This window comes from Anopheles coluzzii, chromosome 3, assembly GCF_943734685.1.
Source record: "Anopheles coluzzii chromosome 3, AcolN3, whole genome shotgun sequence".
Taxonomy (NCBI): Eukaryota; Metazoa; Arthropoda; class Insecta; order Diptera; family Culicidae; genus Anopheles; species Anopheles coluzzii.
The window spans coordinates 35,947,489-35,971,197 of NC_064671.1; the positions used below are offsets into that span (position 1 = coordinate 35,947,489).

Sequence of the window (23,709 nt, forward strand, 5' to 3'; positions counted from 1 at the left end):
CTTTTATATCCCTAGGTTTTTACCATTTCCCTTAACGTGTCCGTCTTTACCTACCTTCCCCTAGCAATAGTTAAGGCTGGATCTTTCATTCATTTTCAACCTCTTTAATTTGAAAACCCCTCTTATTCGACAGTCCCATCGCCTCTCAAATAAGAGAGAATTTAATGTATTTCGTTTGTTCTATTCTGTACAAAATGTTAAAAAAAAAACACCACAAAAGTGCCACAATTTGAGGGCACAATTAAGTTTTCTTCAGCAATAACAGCCTCTAACTTGCACCACTTGCACTCAGGTTACTAATAAATAAAGAAAAATAGCTTATCTGCTACCCTGAAGAAACTCACAAAGATTATCAACAATTTAGTGACATCGCACTTACTACACATAACGTACCGAAATTTCCACATCTTGCTTTCACTGGTCGCCACCCCCTGCCAAACAACCCTTTTTGGATGCTGCTGGCTGTGCTCACAACACATCATTTATCATCAATATAATATTGTTTACGCGACTCGTTCGAGCCGTCTCCCGGGTGTTTGTGTGTTGCTGTTGTTAGCCTCTGTGTCTGTCTGTGCACTGGAAAGCACAGTTGATAGTGGCGACTGTTGCTGCTGCTGCTGCTAGTGCTGCTAGTGCTAGTTTACACAACTAGTTTACCTTGTCCGTCCGCTGGTGCATTGCCTTCACGCCACGATCGTTAGTGCTTCTTTGCTTCCCCCCTTTTGCCTGGTTGCTTATTTCGTTATTGCACCGATAACTGGCTGTTGAGCGATAAATGGTTTTCGCGAAAAGCCCTCCCCACTGGACCTGCCTGTGTGTTTGTGCGTCTCTGTGTGTGTGTGTATGCCCTTTCCAACTGTATCTGTGTATTGTGTACGGTGTATGGGGAAGAGGGTGGAATTGGAAAAGCGGGGCTGGTTGCTTGGATATTCTACAAGCCAAGGCTGTTTTCGCCTCCCCATACAATGCACTTACCCGTTGTGCTCTTTCGCCCTCTCTCTCTTTCACTCCTTTTTTGCTAATGTAGAGTTGTTGTTGTTGTAGGGATGGTAATCAAATTTTTTGTTCGATTATTCGCCCGTTGTTATGGTAACCGTCGCCGCCGTCGTCGTCATCATCGAAGGCTTTGCCGTTCTGCTTCGCTCTGCACGTAGGGTTCGTGGCTTGCTCCTACTACTCGTTTGATTTGAAAGCTTCTCTGCCTCAATTAGTAAATTGGGAAGACAAAACTACTAGCCGAGTCTCGTCGATTGATTGCAGCTGATCAGCATCATCATCCGCATCATCAGCAGGCACAGCCGAAATGGTGGTTCGCAGCAGCCAACGCCAACAAACATTGTGCACCGTTGTTGTTGTTGTGGGTGGTAGCAATGGGGGTTTACAATTGCAACATTACACAACCACCGTCGGCGGGCGAGTGATGAGAGCGAGCGAACGCATTAGACGTAAAACTGTGCAGAAAACATTCTTTTTTTTGTTGAACGACCGAGAGCAGGGGAGGCTTTCGCTACGAATCACAACAAAAAGACGATGTTCAGTGAACAATTCCGTACACGCACACACACAAGCACACACACGCACGAATACACATACACACTTTATGGCAACGTACACGCACACGCACACACACACACGCACTAGGGATTTTCTTTATTTTGGTTTGTTTTTTTCACCCTCTCGCTCGCTCTCTCTTTCTCTCGCTCGCGTTTTGAACCGACGACGACTGTCAAAATTCAACGAGACCTGTTTGACATTCGCGTCGTAATGTGGTTGTAGGAAAAGGAAAAGTGCACAGCACACCGAGAAGAGGCTGCGGAAAAGACGTACTTTTTCACATACTGCGCAACGTACACACACACACACACACAGCGCTTCTAGGCCTTCGTTCTTCGTTCTTATCTTGGTGGATTTTTCCACCCCGTTCGAAAATCCCTACTCCCTGACTAACCCTGACAACCCAGGCAGAGAGACAGGTTGGTGGGTCGGGGGTTGCTTTCTTTGCTTTTGGGAAAAAATCTATCGCTCACACTCTTGCTAATGGGGGGGGGGGGGGTGTGGTAGCAGCGACTGGGGAATTTTCCTTCTATCACCCTTTGTGACGGCCGTGTTGTCTGCTTGTGCAGACTGGTGGTCAACGCACACACACTCACACACAGTTACACATACACTCACACGTACGCACCTTTTCGAGAACGGCTCAAGAAACGCGTATCGCAGCAGGCACCGAGGAGGCACACACGGGAAAATGCTAGAAACCACCGAAACTGTCGCAATGGGTGGCCGCCGCAAAGGAAAAGCTTTTTCGCCGAGGAAAGTGGCCAAACGGCCACCAGATGATGGGCTCAGTGATGAGTTGAGCGATTTGGATTTGTTTTTGCTTCGTTAGAAAAATACACACACGCACACACGTACACAGGCTCACATAGGCGATGAAACACACAGTTACACCCTTCTCTTTTCCTTGGCCGCGCACAACAAAACGGGGTGTTTGATGAGGTGGTGGGTATTTGATATTTCGACTTTTTTGCACACTTCACCACCGGGAGTGGGATTCTTTTTTTTTCGAGGGCCAAACGATAGTTACCTGTGCGATGGATATTGAATCGAATCTGCTCTATTCACAGCGGAATCAAACTCAAAATGCTTGCGCGATAATTGGGTACACGGGAGGGATCAGAAAATCGTCCGCAAAACGCACAGAAGCACTCGATCGCCCGTCTCCGTTTGCATTGGCCGCGGAACACACAACGAACTGAGCAAACGGCATTTGACACCGATTGCGAGGCTCACCCAAAAGCTGCTGAGGGCTGAATCGGTAACCCAAAGAGCAAAAATGCCGTTTTTATAGCAACTGACGTCAGGGCGGCTGTGGACCGAATAAAAGAGCGTTACAATGCGTTACATTTCATCTGTTAAGTTTTCGTTATGGTGGTTTTTTCTATGTGTCGAGATTTTTGAAATTTTTAAAAACTTGTTTTCCAATACAAACGCATGCTTTTTAATTGAACTATCAGCCAACTAGCGGGTGTTCAATTAATAAGCATGCCAACTAAAAAGCATTCAACTATTGAATTCTGACTGTACTTTTTTTTTGTTTAAAGTCAAAAATAAAGTTTAAGGCCGCTGCCAGACACACCGAAAAAACCGTAACTAAAAAAATAACGCTTATGTTTGGTAGACAAACAAAATGTAAATTAAGTTATACTCATTTTTGGTGCAAAAATTGAATAAAATTTGTTTTTTTTTATAAAACGAATTAGAAATCTTCATCCATTAGCTAAAGGTAACGTCAAAATGGCCCTAAGGCCCGGGCCTATGAAAATTTGTAACATTTGTTGCCAAATCGTATGGACGAACTGTTAACCGTAGAGTTGGCAACCAGATTAACATACGTAAGTTGGCAACCGACGTACCCGGGTATTCCACACGTTTTGACGCAAAAAATTAACGGTTTTCATAGGTAAACAATGCTTTCTATATTTTAATGCTCTAAGCAAGTAATCTCAACCATATATTCTCTTCTATTTCATTTATTCATTTCATTTTATGATAAATTTAACGGTCAAATTGAAATTTGGAATCGCTTGAATTTGACTCGAAAATAAGCACAATACGAAAAGAGGAGGAAGAGAAACGTCATTCTCCACACAAAATGTATGGAATACATGAGTATGCTGGTTGCCAACTTACGTGGTAAAGTTTAAAAAAATCAAAATAAAATACTTAAAGACTGTTTAAAATTACAGATTATTCACCAAAAAAATCAGAAATTAAAAGTTGGGAGGCTGCGGAAAATTTCAGGTCAATAAAAGCCATGAATCAAAAGTTTTTTCAGTTTAAAGTTAAAAAAATACCCGGGAATCCGGTTACCAACTTAAAGGTTAAACTAATATTGCGGGAACATTTTTGTTGTAAGAAAAACAAATAGATCTGTTTAATGTTTATCTATTGCTGGAACATTTTTGGACTTGTTTGCATGAAATAAACAGAAAAATCCAGAAATGTTGCAATTGAACAAATGTTACAGTTGAACAAATGTTGCCGCAACATGTTCGTAGACACGGGCCTAAACAAAGATGTTTACGAAGCAATGAGACCCACCAATTAAATAAGATAGGATATCTCAGAGTTAGAAGATGAAACACCTACACAAGTAAAATTACAGAAACAGAGCAAAAAAGAAATTATGGCAAAATAACGTTACAGTAACGACTCAAATAACATCATTTCCGTTCAATGGGTTGGCTGTGCTTGCTGTGCTTCCAGTGTTGCCAAACATACCTCAAACCTGAATGAAATGCTTACAAAACAATAATTCCGCGCAAAATTTTACCGTACATCCTGCGTTATTCAACTAAAAATTCTAGTTCCATTTAGAAAACATCTTTTGCACAACGATTCCTAGGCTTAAGCACACATCTCGTTGATTCCATTGTTCTTTACCCCAGCGGAGAGCAGAAAAAACATGGCACACCAGCAGCTGTCAAAACAACCATAAACATTCACCACGTCAATGCGGGGAGGCGTTTAATCAGGAGGTAAATTGCGCGAGAAAATTCAAACCAAAGCTAAACTGCGTGCGATAAGGACGTAGGCGAGGGACACGTAAACGATTTCGGTGCATTTAACAAACAAAAAGTGTAAAGGAAACTGTTCAGTGATTGTAGCATGCAGGCAGCATCATCACCAGCAGCACCAGCACAACCATGACTTTCGACATCGAGCGCAAGCGTTTGGAGCTTTGCTACGGCACGTTCGGAACAAACGCCAATGGCACTGCCTCGGCCACCTCCGCCAAGGGCAGTGGAAGTGAAAGGAAGCGAAGGAAAAGCTCCACCTCGTCCGAACAGTCCACACCCTATCGGCGCACGAAGCGCTCCGGAAGTGGGACGATATTGGATCCTGCCAAGGAACAACAACAACAACAACAACGATGGCAGCACCTGCGACCGTCCAAGTGCCATGTTATCACCATCTTTGCCAGCGGGGTGCTGTTCTCCCTGCTGATGCTTACCCTGCTGGACTTTGTACCGTCCTCGCCGAACCGGCCGAGGGCGGTGCCGGGTTCGCTGCGGCGCGTCGGTTCTGACGGTGGCCGGGCACTGTACGCTCCGCGCCATCTGCCGGATGAGTCGCTGCTAAGGTTGGCGGATGAGACGCGCGTGATGGAACCGTACCTGCCGGTCATAACCAGAGGGAAAACGAAAACGGCCGAGGAGCAGCAGGACACACTCACGAACGAGCAGGAAGCGCTCGGGTCGCTTAAAATGGCGCTCGAAATGAAGCAGCTCGGCAAGGACGATAAAGCGCTCAGGCTGTTCCAGCATGCGCTGGCCCTCTCGCCACGGCATCCGGAAATCCTCACCAAGTACGGCGAGTTCCTGGAGCACAACCGGCAGGACGTGGTGTCGGCCGACCAGTACTACACGCAAGCGCTCACGGTCAACCCGTACTACACGGAGGCGTTGGCCAACCGGGAGCGAACGGCCCAGATCGTGGAGCAGATGGATGCGAAGCGGTTCGAGGCGCTGGACCGGAAGCGCGACGCCCTCAGCTCGGTGCACTCGTCCAACATGGCGCTGAAGCGGGCGGAAAAGGAAGCGTACATACAGCACATCTACCATTCGGTCGGCATCGAGGGCAACACGATGAGCTTGGCGCAGACCCGCTCCATACTGGAAACGCGCATGGCCGTCGATGGCAAGAGCATCGACGAGCATAACGAGATTCTCGGCCTAGATGCGGCCCTAAAGTACATCAATGCGACGCTGGTGAACAAAAACGATTACATTACGCTGAAGGACATCCTCGAAATACACCGGCGAGTGCTCGGACACGTGGATCCGATCGAGGGTGGCGAGTTTCGGCGCACGCAGGTGTACGTCGGTGGGCACATACCGCCCGGGCCGGGTGATTTGGCCATCCTGATGGGACGGTTCGAGAACTGGCTCAACTCGGAGCAGGTGTTTCTGATGCACCCGGTCAAGTATGCGGCCATGGCACACTACAAGCTGGTGCACATACACCCGTTCAGCGATGGCAATGGGCGTACATCGCGTTTGCTAATGAACACGCTGCTGATGCGGGCCGGCTATCCGCCCGTCATTATACAGAAGCAGCATCGCCACAAGTATTACAACTTTTTGCAGCTGGCCAACGAGGGTGACATCCGTCCGTTTGTGCGGTTCATTGCGGATTGTACGGAGCGGACGCTCGATCTGTATCTGTGGGCTACGAGCGAGCTGTCCCATCCGGTGCCGCTGCTGGCGCAGGAAAGCATGGAGGGTATGCCGTTGATCTTCAACAGCTTAGGCGGGGAGGAGGGGGACGATGTTGGGAGCGGCTCGGGGGATGCGATACGGATAGGCGTTATTTGGTAGGTGGAAACAAACAGTTGTAGACGACGAACCCTTTCACTAACGACATGCTTTTTGTTTTGGATTTCTTTTCACAGATATTGGCTGCCGGTGGCCCTGGCTGGAACAGTGGCTCTCGGTGCTGCGCACCACCACCACCACCGTCCCATACTTAGCGCACGCGTGTGGTGAATGTGTGTGATGTGTTTTAATGTGTACATAGTTTTGTTATATTTGCACTCTTATTTAAAATGCTGTCTATTTATACTATTAAGCTTGTTAAATTATTGCCTGGTTTTAAAAACAAATCGTCTTCTTGTCGTTACCTTCTACCAACAAAGAATTAAAACAAAAATAGTTCAATTATTACGGTGATGATGATCATCAGCGTGTGAAATGGTGCACCACTCATGTGATCGTCATCGTCTCCGGGACATCTGCGGTCTGCGAGAAAAGGAAGATGCTAAAAAACACATACTCGCAGCTTCCCAAAACCAAAACGCACAGAGCAAGAGGGGTTAGCAAAGATTATCTTCGTAGTCCTCCACAAGCGCACTCAAATAGTCAATCGAAACTACAAATGTGAGTCCTATTTTTTGTGATACTGTGATTTTTTTTAAAAGATACATACTATAATGTTGGTAAATTCAAAGTGTACAATAAACTAGCAAATTTTAAACATCATTTTCAAATTGGTTGGATTCAGTTATTCAAATAGGTTGAAATATTTGTTCATAATCATCAAATGCATTCGAAGAATATCTAACCGAATACGTATGGGATAAGATCATTTTTAGCAGGAAAATATAATTAGAAAGGCGAATGAAGGCGGAAGACTATTCTAGAAAAATTTTAAACGTTTCTAAGGCAGGGCTCGTTACCCAAAGATTTGAAACGGGATTAAGTTCTCTAGAATCCTGTTTTATTTTGTGTTTTCTATTGCGCTACCTGAAATATATTGCTCTGGTAATGGAAAACAGTTCTATTTTAATCTAAACCATGTGTAAAGGAGATTTTTCTTTGCCAAATAACTTATTTATTATTTGAAATATTTTGCAATCGCTAAACCACGCCCTATAAACAGGTGGATCCGGCTCAAAATCTGCACAGCGGGAAATCAATGGATCGTCATGAATTTTGGATATTTTTTTCTTAATGCATATTTAACATAAGATGTTAACACAATTTGTACCTAAAATTTATAAAATTGTGATAAAAAAATACTTTAATAAATAGTACCACGTTGAAAAAGACTTGAAACAGTGACCTAAAAACTGCAATAATAACGACGACTTTGTACGATTTCCATAATAGAGTACAAAAATTACAATTAAATTAATATAAAATTTATTTAATAATACAAAATTTCTATTTTAAAGTGTTTCTGACCATAAAAACACATTTTTAAAACATAAGTATTTTTTAAATTCTTTTTACCATGTCCACTGAACGCTCCCTCTATCTACCTGTCAACGCAACCGACTGACAGTTCAACGTCAACGGATTTTACTGCGTTGTTTTGCGTCGCTTGCTGGAGGTGAAGAAAACGCTTTTGGCTTGTTTTTGCGTGTGCGTGTGCGGCAAAGTGCGCCCCGTTGTTTGTAATGTTTTCTCCGCCGATGCATCGCGCCCGATGCACCGTGCCCGTGCTGTGAATCCGTGTCCGTGTGCCGTGTAAGTTCCGCCCGCACGCATCCGCCCGGGCCAGTCCGTGTTTGCGCGCTGCCCGCCGCCCGCATTTGTTTACATCCACGTGTGTGTCCGCTGTTGGCGACGATCTGTGCTGCTTTGGGGTCGGGCGGCAGGGCGTACATGTTTCTTGGTGGCCGGCAAACATGGGTGCCAGCTCCGCCAGCGCCATCAACATGATGGACACGATGGACGATCACGTCTACTGCAACTCGACCACAGCGACGGTAGCGGCGACTTCGCCGAGCACCACCGTCACCGTCACCACGTCGGCCACGGCCACGGCACAAACGACGGTGGCGACGGCGTCCAGTCCGCGGGCCGTGCCCAAGCCCTCGGTCCGGGAGTCGAGTACGAGCGACGATCAGTACCAGCAATCGTCCCCGTCGCAGTACTCCCCGTCACCGTCCTCACCGTTGCCATCGTCACCGCAGCCGGCATCGCCGAGACCGTCGTCGCCGGTCCCGTCGTCATCGGTGCCTTCGTCGCCGGCACCGTCCTCGCCGGTGCCCTCGATGGAGGACGAAACGCTCATGATGGAGGACGACGAAACGGAACCCGATCCGCCACCGTTGTACGGTAGGGAGGAGCAGAGCAACGAGTCGCAAACGGAAGGGGAAGGAGCAGCCGGTGAAAACGAGGCCGAGGCCGGCTTTGTAAACGATGTGTACGACTACGGGACGCAGAGCGGGAACGACGAGCGGCTGGTCAACCCGGACGACAGCGAATACGACGAGGAGGACGGCGACGACGACGATGAGGAGGATGAGGATGCCGAGGATCTGGACAACATTCCCTCGGACAGTGGAGTGGTGACGGACGACCAGCAGGGTGACGATCCGGGTGACGACAACAATGGTTCGGGCATGGCGGAAGCGCTCGTTGCGATGAACGAGGTGAAGCAGCTCCAATCCATCCTGCTGCTCCATCTCGATCTCATACAGGAGCAGGGCGACCAGATACTGAACAAGGACAAGATGATCATCCGCCTGAAGGACGAGAACGAGGTGCTGAAGCATCAGCTCGAGCTGGCGAATCGGCGCGTCTCGCTGATGATGATGCAGCTGCAGCAGAACGGGCTCGCCCTGCCGGGCGACGTGCAGCAGCAGCTGGTAATGCAACAGCCGGCACCGAAGCAGGAGGGCACCGTGTCCCCGCTCACCATACGCAGCCAGATGGAGAACGGGCGGATGCGTACGATCATTCTGAAATCCTCCTCGTCGCCCCCGTTCGTGTCGTCGAGCGTGGCAGACGGTGGGCCGCTGTTCGGTGCGCCCTGTCTGCCGATACGCAACCCGGAGGTAAGCAGCACCGTATCGCCGGCGAAGGAGGAGCTGCCGGACGAGATAGTGCTGCAGAACGATCCGCACCAATCGCCGTTCTACAATGTGGATGACGATGAGGAAGATGAGGATGGGGAGGAGAACAATGGCGAGGATGAGGAAGATTTTCGCACGGATAATAATGAGGTGGATGGGGAAATCTTTCTAAATTACTCCAAATCGGACGATGATGAATCTCTCTCGCCCCCGATGAATCATGATTACGAAGATCAGCAGCAGCAGCAGCAGCAACAGCAACAGCAACAGCAGCAAGACGAGGAGCATGATAGCGACGATGTGCAAGTGGTTAACGATTTGTACCTTCAACAGCAAGAACAACAGCAACAGCAGCAACAACAGCAACAATACATGCTGCTTCAACAACAGCAGCAGCAGCAGCAACAGCAGCAACAGCAACACACGTTACAAGAACACTTTGTTGGCATGAAGACGGAAGAAATGGATGAGGAGGAGGAAGAGGGTGGTTACCAGTCGAACGGTATGGCCGAGGAGGAGGACGAGGAGGAGGAAGAGGAGGAGGACGAGGGTGCCACTAGTCCGGCACAGTACGTGAGCGACGATCCAGCCAACTACGACGACACGCCGATGGTGATGATCGACGACGGTGCCGTCGAGGTAACGATGGAAACCGACTCGCCCGAATCGCAGCAATCGTCGCAAGATTCGCGCGACTCGCAGGATTCGCAGGACTCGCAGGAATCGCAAGCGTATCGCCAGGAATCGCAAGACTCGTCCCAGCAAGGGCAGCCGGAGGTGAACGTTCCCTTCGTCGAGAGCAGTACGGTCGGCGGTGAGGCGGCGACGCACCAACACCAGCAACCAGTGGACGATGATTGCAAGGAGGTGATAGCGGACGGGAAGGCGGAGATAAAGCGAGAGCAAACAGCGGAATCCTCCCAAGTGTCCGCCCGGGGTGACATCAAACCGAAATGTGCGCTGGAAAGGATGCCGTACGCCGGCTGTAGCAGGGAAGCTCCGACCGAAGGTGGTGGCGAGAATGGGCGGGAGGGCGTGGGGCGTAGCAGAGGGGGTAATGCGCGCATGCCACGCCAGTTCAATCCCACGCTGCACTGCCCCTCGGGCAACTCGTCCGATGGGAGCGTGGCGGCCAGGCGCAACTGCAAGCCAACCGCTGCGTACATGGTGACGCAGAAGCAGTACGTTAGCGGCAGCTGGAAGGACGACGCGGTGACGGCGGAGATCGAGAAGCTGCTGTCGAACGAGGCGGCCGAGCTGGAGATACCGTCCTGGACGGTGATCGAGGACGACGGGGACGATCCGGCGGGTGGGTGTGATCCACCGGGCGGTGGCGAGGAGGAGCCGTCCGTATCGGCCAGCGAACCTTCCCGCGAGAACATCAGCGACGAGGCGTACGCGAAGCGCCACACCAAGCTCGAGATCGACGAGCGGCGCCGGAAGAAGTGGGACGTGCAGCGGATACGCGAGCAGAAGCACATCGAGCGGCTGAAGAAGCGGCAGCTGAAGGAGCAGCCGGTCGAGCAGGAGGCGCAGAAGGCGATCACCACCCTCTACCCGACGGTCGACACGCTCAAGTACGTGCTCGTGACGGACGACGTGCCGGTCCAGGCGTTCGGCGAGCTGATACCGCTGCTGCCGACGAACGGTGGGTTCTCGCTGCCCTGGAACCAGCCGAAACCGGGCCCCTCGTTCGCGAATCCCCAAACCTCCTGTTCCACTACCACCTCCTCCGCCTCTACCGCGTCCGCCGGCATGGGGCATCATGGGCCGGGACCGTCCGGGCTCGGGCTGTTGCTGGAAACGAAAACCAAATTCATCCACCGGCTGGCGCCAAGCTTGCAGGCGCAAAAGCAGCGATTCACCAAGCGAATCAAAAAGGATCCTTAAACTCCTCCCCCCCCCCCCCCCGCCCCTCTTTCCCCTTTTGGCCCTTTTTCGTAGTCAGTCACCGATGCATGTACATTCTTACTTTCTTTCTTTTTTATTTTTATAACCCATTTTTTCACATTTATCCTTTAAGAACGTCGATATTTTGTACATGTACGTACGACCTTTGACCTTTTGTCTCAACCATAGCTGTCCGTTGGATGATCCCCCAATGATGTGCATCCTCTGTGTACCGTTTACTACCCCCCTCGTCACGCTTGTTATTGTGTATTTTCCGGTGTAAAAGTTTTAGCCTTTTAAGTGATGTTTTCTTTTTTAACTATAATTATTATTAATTATTAATTGAGTACGTACCCTTTCCCCGTACCCAGTATCATCCATCCCTTGCAGGATGGGACTGCACCCGTGCGTGAAAGTGTCTATAGGTGCATGTGTTTGATTGACTTACTGTGTATGGAACAAGTTATCCCCAATGACGGAAGTCGCAAGGAACTTCCACCGCTGTGCTGTTTTCGGAAAGGATGAATCCATGGGAAAACGCGGGAGAATATTAGGTTTGGATGGTTGCGCAAGTAAATACGCATACCCATACAGAAACACACACATTTGACTGTAGCAAGAAGAATAAAAAGCTAAATAGTGTTAGAATGATGTAAAAAACAAAACAACGAGTGCGTATTGTATGATTTTCGGTTTTTGAATTGCATCTGAAATTACAATCTATTCGAAATCGAATAATATTAATTAGTAAAATTAGTCTAAATTCACCAGCAGGCAAGAAAGTGTACTTGGGAAGGAAACTTAACAAAAACGGATTTATTTTCACTTTCAATGTTTGGTTGGTTTGGACACCGGTTTGAACAGAATGCGCTAACAAACGCCTACCAATCGAACAATCGTGTTCCGAATTAAGAGCATTTCTTTTTTAATCCTTTAAATTATCACTAAAACTCAAACTCTTCCGCTCTTCCGCTGCCCGTACGATAGCACGGTGTGGTGTTGGGTAGTAGCGGTGGTGATGGTGTAAATATTTTCCACTAATATTTTACTACAATTGTTACCAATTTATCCTTCGAGCGGCATTTATTGTATTCCTGTTTACTATTTTCTTTGTTCTCTCTATCTACTATGTCTTGTGTTTCCCCTTTCTTTATTTGAAGGAAAATTAGGACCCATTATAACAACCTTCAGTGAACGAAGTGTACAAACCCGGAAAAATTGGTGCAGTTTGTGCAACTTAAACACGCCAACAAAACCACACTTTGAAAATTCAATTGCTTGAAGAGTTGACCACTTAAAGATTATACATTTAATTATAAAAAAACAGAAACATTTAACATGCCATTTAACCAGTGATTTGTTGTCTTGCTGTTTCTTAAGGGATTATTATCAAAGTTTTTGTTGTGGAGTTTGGTAGTTCTATTCTGACTATTGTTTCTAATTTGTATATTGATTCTTATGCCTTTGTTTTTGTTCTCTACTGATTGTGTTTGGTTAATCTGTGGCGTGTGGAGGATACTGAAAATTTCAGCATTTCAGCAGACACTAACGTAACGTAACCTCCTTTGGCATTTTCACGGACAGAGTCCCTTTTTCCACAATACACGATTGTACGGTTGATTGACTAGGGGTTTTTTTGTTTTTTCTTCTTCTGATTAATTGTAAAAGCATTTTTTCGTTACCTAAAAACGAATTTAATGCTCAAAATATGTTATAAAATTCAGATTCAGCTATTCCAGAACAAGTCTCAAGATCATTCTTTAGAAAGACTTTAGCGACACAGGTGGACAATAGTAAGTTCGTTTCGTTGGGTAGGGTTTTATATGGGTTCGATTCGATGGCGTACTAACAAAGAAGAGACTATTTTGGACTGTTTTACCTTACCAAAACTGCATCTGCATCTACATCTATCTTGTAACAATTCAACGTTGAAATTAAATAAACATTTCCTAAGTACTCTGCATTGGACTGAGACAAACTGAAGAAGGTACTGTCTTCAGTTTAGAGCTACAAATGGTATCAGTTTTTCGCGCTGAATGGATGGAAAAAGGTGGATGGCGTTACGAGTGTGTGTACAGTTTCATTAAAGACACAAAAAACAATAACATTCTACAATAAGAAAGTGGCAAACGGGTACCCATGGCAAGAGGCCTTTGGAGTACGATTGCCCATTGCCCAGCTTATCTCCAGCATATCCGGCTAAAGTGGTTAGAAGAGTGTTAAGTGGTCCATATACGATCCAGTACGATGGTTACATTCTTAAGTCTCGCCAGTTAACATGTGTTTCTTGTATTTTCCTTTGTTATACGTTTCCTTTTAGATGATTTTTTCTTCTCTTTCCCTCCCTAAAACAAATGTATGTCTCCAATTCACCCGTTCGACCCTGTCCGATTGTGCGTGTATCATGTGCGTATGAATTAGTTAAGAGTTTAATGTGGAGATTCCTGCATTGTGTTTTTTTAAGTGTCATCGCTAGTTTGTATGCAGTTGAGTGTATATTTTCTTCTTTTTTTCATTTAAAAATCACATCACGCGCGAGGTACACACTCACACACACGCACACACTCGTTATTTCAAAGTCTAACCGGTGCATCTCTGGTCTGTGGGACGACACGTAACGCGAGGGTAGTTTGACTAGGGGCTAAGGAACAGGCTACCCTTCGCGCACTACGCTCTCAAAGACAAACGCACACACAGACACAGCGAGTGAGTTTACAAAATTCTTCCTCTAAGGTCCAGTTTCCTAAAACAAATCTACATTAAAATTGGATTAGCAGTTTGGGCACATCGATAATATAACAAACAGTGACACAATAGTCGATATCACTACAGTCAGTTGCATTGTTAGGCGGGTTCCACTGCCACACTGGGCAACGAGCTCTTCCTGTTGAAGGGGAAAGGAAAGTAAAGCAAGAGGAGTTAATTCATTTGACCCTCATCCGTCGAGGAATGGAACACTCACATCCGGATGTTCGGTGTAACACTCCTCTAAACGTCGGCGGGGAAGGAAGTTCAGCTTCGTCTTCACGCACGGTAACGCTTCCGACTCGTTATGGTAGATCACCTCGGGCTGGGCAGACAGCACCACCCGATCGACCTTGTACTCGTTCTCGACGATGATCATGAGCAAATTCGAGCGGGGTATACGCTTCGCAAAGTACGGTTGATACAGCAGGCTGCAAGAGTAAGAGTAAGTTTTGCTAGAGAACCTCGGACACTAGTGTCGACGACCACTACTGCAATTCCACTTACTCTTCCATGGCCGGTGGTGGTGGTTCGTAGAAGAAGCCATCGCCCTTGATGAACTTCTCCTGCTGCATCACGTACAGGTTCGATTTCTTATCACACGGCTCGTACACGATCTCCTTCTTTATCTCCTTCGGGCGGTTGAAGTACTCCTCCTCCTCGTCCACGTGTATCTTTTTCGGTTTGGATGGGCGCGTATCATCGTAGTCATCGTACTCATCTAAAATCGGAGAACAAATTCTTGTTCAGTATCTTTTTCTGATATCCTTTGAGTAGATATTGAAGCATGACTTACGTCCAAAGTAGTCCGGACTGGGTATACCGTGCACCCAAAAGTCAAACCGGGATAGCATGATGGCGATCTCGGCAATCAACCACTTGAGGCCTAGCATGAACACCTTCATTGGCTGCAAGTGGGAGAAAAAAAGGTAAGAATAAGTGTTGTGGAGTGTTGTGACTCCTTGGTAAAGATTCATTCATATGAATGTTGAATCTCCGGTCGAATTTCCAAAGAACATCTAATGCATCAAAGTTGGCAGGACTATTTGCTCCTCTGCTCCACTTACGTGCAACAACGCAATGGCATCGTTCTCCACCACCCGCTCGTACTCGCATAGGCCCTGCAGATCGAACACGGTGATCATGGTGAAGATTTCCTTATCCACCATCGACTGCATAATAGCGCCCTCAATCTCGCCAAAGAACCGGCCCGTATGGTTGGACGTTTCCGACAGCACCACATACCCGTTGTGATCGATCACGTAGCAATCGCGGGACTCCGAAGCGCACGTCTCAATACATCCATCGCACTGTGGAGCAAGTGACAGTTAAATGTTGACGATCCAAGTAACCATTGCGCGCACACCACTACACTTACCGTCGTCTTGGACGTAATCTCCATAAACCGATCGTACATCAGTGAGTGCGTGAACTGGAACCCGGTCACACAGCCCGGTGCCTCTAGGCCACCGTCCCGGGGGAAGATTGCCATCGTAGCCGTCACCTTCAGCTCACCGTCTTCCGGCGGGTCCGACTCGTGCGGTACCGAGTACACGAAGCTCTTCGGATCGATCTTGTGCTGCAGGATGGCACTCCGGTACCACGTTTCGTCGATCGCTTTCTTGTGGTAATCACCGAACTCACTGTCCGTGTCGACTTCCACCTCGCCGAAGATGAACTGCCAGCGCGTGAGGCCACTCATCGTCGCTACAAAGCGTAGCGTCGCGTTGTACATCTCAATAATCTTGCGTTCGTTTTCGTTCTCAAACTCCCAGTTCCGGTAGCTGTTGTTGGTGACCTTGGCGTCGAAGATGAGCAGCTGCACCAGCTCCTTGTTGCAGTAGTACGCGTCGTCGTCCAGCGTTTTCCGGCCACAGTTTGCTGGTTAGATAGTAAGCGGTAAGTAAAAACTCAATTGCACTCATGTTATTTCTAGAAAGCACGTCGACTTACGTCCATCGGATTCCTTCTCGTTGGGCTCCGGTTCGTACTGTTGGGACCACTTCCAGGTGGGTTCGTACAGTCGGTTCAGAAAATGGCGCAGCTCATCCTCGGGCGTCTTGAATTCGTGACCCTCCAGATAGTGATACTTACAGTATACCCTGCAAGATAATTTCAATGCCAATGTGAAACTTCTCCGAGTAATATCCTGTAATATTCATCTACTATACGTACCAGTCTGGATGTACCTTCCAGTTGTCGCCCATGAAGAAGTCGGAAATGTTCAGCCCCATGTGCTGGTTGCGCTTGATCTCGTCGCCTACCTTGATCCAGGTGCTACCGTAATCGTGGGGCAACACAAGACCAAGCGAGAACGGCGTATTCTCGAGCGGTGCGTAGTAGTAATCCTGGTATTCGAGCGAAACCCGACGCATCTTGTCGTAGTGGAATCGTACCGGCAGTTTCGTCATGTTGCCAAACTGTGAGTCAACGAGATGCTGCCGGAGCTCCAATATAAACGGGCTCATTTCGCGCCCCGTCATGTCCTCTATCTGGCGTGTGATGTTCTCGTCATAGATCTGCTCAATCTCCGTCAGATCGATACTGTTGTAGTTCTCCTTGAGGCGCCCGTTCGATACGGGGCGAAGATCGGGATGCATCAGCACATAACCGTTGTTGCTGACGATGAACGAGTACCCGTTGACGCCGAGCTTGTACGGCAGCGTCAGCTCGTCGAGATCTTCCACCGGAATGTCGGTTCCGGCCACCCCCAGCAGACGTGCGGTTCGTGTTTCATTGTAGTGATTCGCTTTCCGATCGAATGCCGGCGCACCGACCGCTATCATCAGTCGGGGTGGTTCGTCATCATCCGCTTCTGTTAGTAGGTTTTCCTGTGTGGGCAAAGGGAATGTGAGGATTGTTTTTTTTTGCATCAAATAGTTTGTCATTTGATGCAAACAAAGCATATTTACCGCTGTATCCGTGAACGCGTGTGTCCACGTTGGTGGATGTTCGACACCTTGCAGTACTAGTGGCGTTGCTATCACGGTAACGTACTTCAGTACTTCCTCCTGCACTTCGTCCAACGATTGGATGTGCGAATAGTAGCCACGATTCAGACAGGCCATCCATTGGATTTCTCGCACTTTGGTAACTTCACGACCCAGCAGATAGGTGAAGACACGCACTGGGATTTTGGTTCCGTTCTCGAACCAATTGTACGCCTCAAACACCTCGGTGATGTTGCTGGGCACACCGTCGGTAATGAGCATAATTGCCTGGTTGCAACCGCTTACCGATTCGTTACAGCGGCGTATTTCACGATACTGAAAAGATGGCGATAGCTCTGATTAGCAGTAGCTCATTGGGACATGGGGTAATTGGCTTACTTTCTGGAGAAGCTCGAATGCGGCTACGAAAGCCTTCTTTACGTTAGCATACCCTTCCGGCAGAAGCTCCCGTACGTATTCGTTAAAGAATCGCATATTTTCCGGTGTTGCCTGTACTAACATATCCTGCAGGAGAGAAGTATTGTTAAAACGTACCCTTTCATTGCATTTCTCGTCCAAAATCTTCAAACCTACCTTAAAACATGGCACCAGCGGTTCCACATCGTTCGAGTATTTGTAAATGTTTATAAAATCATTGTTGGAAAACGTGTCCAGAATACTTTTCACCGTCAGCTGTGCGATATAGTTCCGATAGCCCGTCATCGAACCGGAATTGTCCAGCAGTATAACAATATCCTTCGAGCAGGTTGCCGTTTCAATATACCACGACCGCTTGCGACAGTCGAACGTGTCCACGTGCTCGCGGTTCCACTCCAGCGCCGGATAGTGGCGCAACATTCCCGTGTACGAACCAAAGTACTGCCACGACAGGGCCGGATCGGAGTTGTAGTTCTGCAGGAACACATCATCGAGCGATTCGGACCACTGCAGTGCCTCCAACACCCACGGGTAGCGATCGTAAACGTTCTGGGGCACATGCACCGAGCTGTACGACGTGTTGACCGATATGTTGAAGAAGTGGGTGTCTGGATTTAGCGACATGTTCCGGTACATCCACATGTTCTCTTGCAGCGTCTCCGGAATCTCGGGCTCTGGACGTCCATCAATCTGAAGATGGGAAAAAGGCAACGTGTTTGTTAAAGAACTTCCCACAATTTTAATCAACCGGAATTTGCTTACATTCGAGTATTTGCTGGAGTAGTAGGAGAAGTTGTCCGCCAGCGTTTCATTGAACTCGAACTGCTCGGACAGCTCCTCGGCCAGATTGATGATGCACTTGATTGCGTCCATCTTGCGGATGAACATACGGCCCACGTTTTCTACGATCGATTGTATCAACGCTGTGCCGTCTTTGTGCTCTACCCGCGCATTGTAGGCTTTGTATTTCTGCAATTAAAGTGTAGTACATAGTCGTTAATGCACCTAGATGAAGGGGCCGCTTCCTCCTCCTTCAACTAACCGCCGTAATTTCCATCGCCTTTGTCATGGTTTGTGCTAGATCCCACAGCTCCTCTCCAAAGTTATCGGCCCACTTCTCCATACTATCGGGATAGATATCGCGCGATGGTGCGAGATGGATATCAAAAGAAAGACGAAATAGTAATCAGTGCTTTGTACGAACGGTGTAGGTATGGGTCATAACAACTGTTAATAGGTCAGCTTTCGATGATGATAAATGATGATGTTGACAAAACTCATGCGGAAACGAGCATATTGACGGAATCTTGAGCGACACGTTGAGCTATGTTGAATGATTGTACAATTTCAATTATGGTATTATGGTATTGTGGTTGGTACTAACGACCTACTAGCAATGAAAATCAAAGACTATTGGAATGGACGGAAGAACGACATTGAAGTTATTTTAGTTCTTTTAGGACTTGAGGATACAATCAAAAATAATTGTTCAATCTGCTTATGCTACTGCTGCATTAGATAAATATTAATAGATAATAGATATAGAAACAGAGAGTAGATTTGAAGTATGTGTTTTGAAATTTAAATTGAAGTTGAATGTTGATGTTTTCAGATTTCAATAACGACTTTCGTCAGTCAAAAATATTACGAAAACCCGTATATAATAAAACATTAAGAGCAAAAAAGCAATAGTAGTATTTTTGTTGTTTGGATCATATTTGCTATTGTTATTTTATTGTATTCGAACATCGTATGAGCCACAGTTGCTCATGAAAATTAATGTTGAACTATTAATGAAGTCATGAATACTTTCGTTCTTCAGTATACGAAAGCGGATTTTCAATCATCTTGGTCAATAGATGATCAAATAACATGATCATTCATTTGTTTTAATTTTTAAAGATCATTCAGTGTTTTTATAGACTTATCCTATGATTTGCCTGATCATTGATTTCTTGTATAAATCTGAAACTTACATTTAGTACACATATAGGCACATAGGGAAGGTAGGTAAAGACGGACACGTTCAGGGAAAAATCTAGGGATATGTAAGTGCAACGACTATGAAAATGTGCATACATTATCTTACACTCATGTTTTATTAGAAAATGTGTTGAAACTTTGAAGTATCCATCGATTTTTATTTTTTTTTTTCATGAAATAAAAACATGTTTTTTTTGGAGCAATTTTGAAATGTTCGGGTAAGACGGACACCTAATATGGGAAAGATGGACACCATCTAGGATAAGATGGACACCTGTAGAAAACGTTGGAAAGTGAAGAGTTTTACAGTATTTTAACAAATTCTATCGCTTGCCACGTCCTGGTACGTGCATAAATCAATTCTTGGCCTATTGCAACGACAATTCATTCAGCCGTGGTTTTAGAAATTGTAAGCACCGCGTCTAATATATCGAAGAGCATCTATCGTGCCGCATCTAAAGCATTTTTGAAAATTTCGCGCACTTACAGCTGACGTTGCTCCAGCTTACAGAACAACAGTCTAGAACTTCCTTTAAGGAAATAATTCCGCGAAAAGATCGCGACCCCAGTATTTTTTGAGGGACTTGTTAATAGTTTAATCCATTTTCCACCATGTCAAAAGCATTTGATATTTGTAATCCCATAGAATTACTCATCTATTCCTGAACAATGTCGTATCAATGCCTCATCTTTTTATTGCTTAATGTTGTCCAAGTCGTGACAAGATATTGGATTTCGTGAAGCGCCTCATCATCGTCGAGCGAGTAATAGCATAACGAATGATTACTATTTTGACCGGTGTTTCATTTCTCGCTTATTTAAATACTTTCTCTAGTTGCTGATTAGTTTATAGCTTCGGAATACCCTTATTTAAAGTATTTGAAGAAATCTATTCATCACCAATTGATATAAGAAGTAAAATAACTAAACAAATTCGGTGTCCATCTTTCACTACGACAAAGTGTCCGTCTTTCCAGCTTTGGTGTCAGGATGTTTAAACCAGCAGAAAACAATATTTTGTATTGCTTTCATTCTTGTTCTTTCGCCAGTTTTTTCATTAATGATCACGACAACTCATTCATGAAATAAGACTTCCAAAAATATAAACAATACAAGTTGTAGAGCTTAAGATCCGCAGTAATCGAATTAGATCCACAACGGTGCGCACGGTTGAAAATTTATTTTGTTCGTGAATTTAACCAATTTTACATATAAAACACGAAAAATGTTCTCAAATAAGTTTTTTAGCTTTAAGTTATGATGCTGCGTTGTTGATTTTTTTCGAAAATTACCCGCAGTGTCCGTCTTTACCTACCTTCCCCTACATTAATAAATGATTTCATTTTGATCTGAACGACTTAGATCTGGCGATAAAAACCAATAATAAAGCTCTTCGATTAAGATGAACATTAACATTATGTCAACGTAACAATCATATGCATGACATGGAAATTACCAACAGAAGACAAAAAAAAATGTAAAAAAGCTCCAAAAATTAATGCGCACGCCCGTCCGTTAGCACGTGTTGCGAAAGCAATCCCCAAACAACAAGCTTCCGGAAGTGCGCGAACCGTGCGGTAACAGCGCGGGAGAAACACACAGCGGTGCGGTATGTTGACAAACAACATGCGGCTTTCCTTTTTGCCGGTTTGCACGATACGAGACGGCAACCCACGCGCGCATTTTCCGCCGAGACGCGCGTTCGGCGAGAGATCCAACCAACAACAAACCTGCGAGCACGTGCTTGGCCCGAAACGGCCGAAAACATTTGCCCGAAAGAGCGCGAAAGACCGAGGGTGAAAAGGCAAGAGTGCAAACAAGTGCAGCAGGGAGGTGATGGTAGTGTGTGTGTGTGGGTGCTGAAAATAGCATCTTCGGTGTCGGTTTCGTTAAGTTTTTCCTCAACATCCTCAACACGCACGTTGCCGCACGCTCCATTCCTGCTTCACGCGCAAACGCGCCCGCGCATTCTTCGCCCGTTCACCCTCGCCCCGGGCACGGTTGGCAGATGAGAATCCACAGGCTGCCCCATTGTGACAGCGAGGGAATATTTTCATCCCAGCACCCTGAATATCTTTCGAACTGTCAACACGGCGCGGGGGAGAAGGAAGGGGAGAAAAAAGGCCACCAAACGCACCAAACGATGATGAGCGCTTGTCAAAGCGGGGTGGAAAATTGTAAATTTTCCATCGAAACTGATTTTCACTCGCTGAGCATGGGCCTGTGTCCACCTGGCTGGGGTGCCTACTCACATTTCCGTCTCGACCGAGGCGCTGACGGGTTGGTCGGGCAATTTTATCCATAAAAGGAAAACGATGCTGCCGAGCAGAAACTTCCTGCTGGCCGTGCCAGCCAAGATGGGAAGTCTCATCCTCGGGCTATCTCGGGAGTTGCCTTTCACACACACGCTATCGCACTATTTTGCTAGCTGGCACTATTGCTACTGGCACTACGCGTTTTCCACTTTCCACACACACGCACACAGCTAGCTGTACCGGAGCACTAGCAGGAAAAACAAAAATAGTGCTCTAGCTAGCTGCACCTCATAACGAACGACGACGACGACACCGTGACGGGTCCGGTCAGGCAAAACGGTAGCTCACAGGACGGTACGCATAACAACAACAGCACCCGTCTAGAACCATACGCGAGAAAGTAAAGGCAGTGACTTTTTTCCGAAATATTTTTCCCAAACCACCCCGCTGTAGTGGTGGGCCGTAGTGGAGTTTTTTTTTTGCCGAGCACAACCCGCACACACACTGTGCCCGAACGGGAGCACGTTCTTTCGCTGACTGCCCGTGTGTCTGGTTGGCATGGGAGGAAAGAAAAGTTAACGAAGAATTTTCCGACCCACACACACTGTCGCTCAACTCCCTCTCTCTCTCTCTGCCTTTCTTCCCTTCGTGTTTGAGGGTTTGTAACTGTCAAACTCTGGGATGCAATTGGCAAGTGGTTTTGTTTCTTGTGGTCGGAAAAGCATGGCGCATGGCATTTACGCGGCTTTTGGTGTTCGGTTCAAAGTGTCCGTTTGATGTTTTCTTTTTGATGAATCGTTTGGGCTAATTATTGAAGATTATTTATGAAACATTTATCTAATGAACTTTAAGTACAGATGATTAGCTGTTCTAAGGTGCAGTGTCTGGTGTATCCGGTCCCATGATTCGACGTATCAACTTGTCATCTTGAATGGATCAAGTCCCCGAATATGCCGAACTGATTCTTTTGTTTTGGTTTAACCAATGAGTCAGAAATAGCTCTAAAACGTATGGTGGATATGGGGTCCTAATGTCGTTTACAGTTTTTACGTCGAATTACGAGGACCTTTTTACATAGCTTAATATGACGCTTCCACAGTTTATGTTGTTTTTTTTTATTTTTATTTGGTTGATTGACAGTTAAACTTGTTATGTTTTTTGATGCGTTTTTGTTAGCACTGTTCTTTAGCATTAACTATAGAAATAAATATGTTATGTAAGCTTATGCTAGCTGGATAACTTTCGGAATAAATAATAATAATAATAATAATAATAATAATAATTAGAGGAAAGGTAGAGGGCAACAAGAAATTTTACCTAGAACCCCAGTTTTATTTCAGGCTGAGACAGTGACAGACCTCGGTAGAGCTAATCCCGGTTGAGAATCGAACCAATTCCAATATGAACAGCAGTCAGCACGTACATCATTAGACCATTCAGCTATTTGGAACTATTCGCTATTAGTGATGGGAAAAATGAATCTCAGAAGGGATTCGAATCTTCGAATCCCAACCCTGGTTGGGATTCGAATCTCCAATCAGAATCCCAATCGCCTCGCAATCAGAATCCCAATCGCAATCAGAATCCCACGCCCAATCGAATCGCAATCCCAATCGAATAGCAAACGAATCCCAATCCCAATCGAATCGCAATCAAATCCCAATCGCAATGGAATATTTTAGGGAATCCTACAAACGGGATCCGATCCGATCGAATCTCTCTAGGGATTGAATCTTTGAATCTTCCGAATCCTGAATCTCCCAAAACTCTTCGCTAATGTGGGGTACTTAAACGAAAGATTGTTACGTAAAGGGCGTTTACTTGAAATATAACACCTTTTACCATTCAATTGAAAAAAGTTTCACGTCTTAGTTGGTTAAAGCAAAAAGTTGTGTATTGATAACATAGTTAAGTTAAAATCATAATTATTGTTGTTGACAACATTTTAAACCATTAGCGAAGTTGAAGCTAAGTTCACATCTAAATCATTATGTCTAGCCATATTTTGGTTCAATTTTATGAGCATTAGCATTTCATAAAAGAATCGATTATGAGTCGATTTCAGACATCTCAACTATATGCCTTCCAATGGATCTTCTTGAGA

The 23,709-nt window shown here is 46.2% G+C and overlaps 4 protein-coding genes across 13 annotated transcripts in view; 2 read left to right on the top strand and 2 right to left on the bottom strand.

The window, feature by feature from the left end:
- LOC120959288 (uncharacterized) overlaps nucleotides 1-2,802 on the bottom strand; it is a 70,378-nt gene extending 67,576 nt beyond the window's left edge. For 2 of the 10 annotated variants that reach the window (XM_049610286.1, XM_049610283.1), the window contains exon 1: nucleotides 2,183-2,802. The gene's annotated coding sequence lies outside the window, so the exon portion shown is untranslated. The remainder of the gene's footprint in view (nucleotides 1-2,182) is intronic. The other 8 variants (XM_049610288.1, XM_049610287.1, XM_049610292.1 and 5 more) reach the window with 6 other exon arrangements.
- Nucleotides 2,803-4,310: 1,508 nt separating this feature from the next.
- On the top strand, nucleotides 4,311-7,040 carry LOC120958426 (protein adenylyltransferase Fic). Its single transcript, XM_040381225.2, has 2 exons — nucleotides 4,311-6,376; nucleotides 6,455-7,040. Coding segments are annotated over exons 1-2 (1,671 nt in total). The 5' UTR covers nucleotides 4,311-4,706; the 3' UTR covers nucleotides 6,456-7,040.
- Nucleotides 7,041-7,850: 810 nt separating this feature from the next.
- On the top strand, nucleotides 7,851-11,920 carry LOC120955628 (alpha-protein kinase 1-like). The gene has a single exon (XM_040376668.2). The coding sequence runs from the start codon at nucleotides 8,192-8,194 to the stop codon at nucleotides 11,252-11,254; it is 3,063 nt and encodes a 1,020-aa protein (XP_040232602.2). The 5' UTR covers nucleotides 7,851-8,191; the 3' UTR covers nucleotides 11,255-11,920.
- A 122-nt stretch (nucleotides 11,921-12,042) lies between these two features.
- Nucleotides 12,043-22,214, bottom strand: LOC120955627 (voltage-dependent calcium channel subunit alpha-2/delta-3). Its single transcript, XM_040376667.2, has 14 exons — nucleotides 21,603-22,214; nucleotides 18,410-18,491; nucleotides 18,130-18,336; nucleotides 17,524-18,057; nucleotides 17,329-17,454; nucleotides 16,912-17,265; nucleotides 16,175-16,830; nucleotides 15,953-16,101; nucleotides 15,378-15,880; nucleotides 15,067-15,309; nucleotides 14,796-14,907; nucleotides 14,507-14,720; nucleotides 14,217-14,430; nucleotides 12,043-14,138 (listed from the first exon to the last, which is right to left on the bottom strand). Exons 1-14 carry the CDS (start codon nucleotides 21,719-21,721, stop codon nucleotides 14,025-14,027), a joined length of 3,627 nt encoding a protein of 1,208 aa, XP_040232601.1. The 5' UTR covers nucleotides 21,722-22,214; the 3' UTR covers nucleotides 12,043-14,024.
- Between the last annotated feature and the right edge of the window lie 1,495 nt (nucleotides 22,215-23,709).

Bases quoted from the DNA above. Each gene is read 5' to 3' on its own strand.
- LOC120958426 (XM_040381225.2), top strand. From the start codon at position 4,707: ATGACTTTCGACATCGAGCGCAAGCGTTTGGAGCTTTGCTACGGCACG.
- LOC120955628 (XM_040376668.2), top strand. From the start codon at position 8,192: ATGGGTGCCAGCTCCGCCAGCGCCATCAACATGATGGACACGATGGAC.
- LOC120955627 (XM_040376667.2), bottom strand. From the start codon at position 21,721: ATGAGACTTCCCATCTTGGCTGGCACGGCCAGCAGGAAGTTTCTGCTC. The intron at 18,058-18,129 runs GTAAGCAAATTC...TCCCATCTTCAG, and splicing joins ACTCCAGCAAATACTCGAAT to ATTGATGGACGTCCAGAGCC. The intron at 17,455-17,523 runs GTAGGTTTGAAG...TCTCTCCTGCAG, and splicing joins CGCTGGTGCCATGTTTTAAG to GATATGTTAGTACAGGCAAC.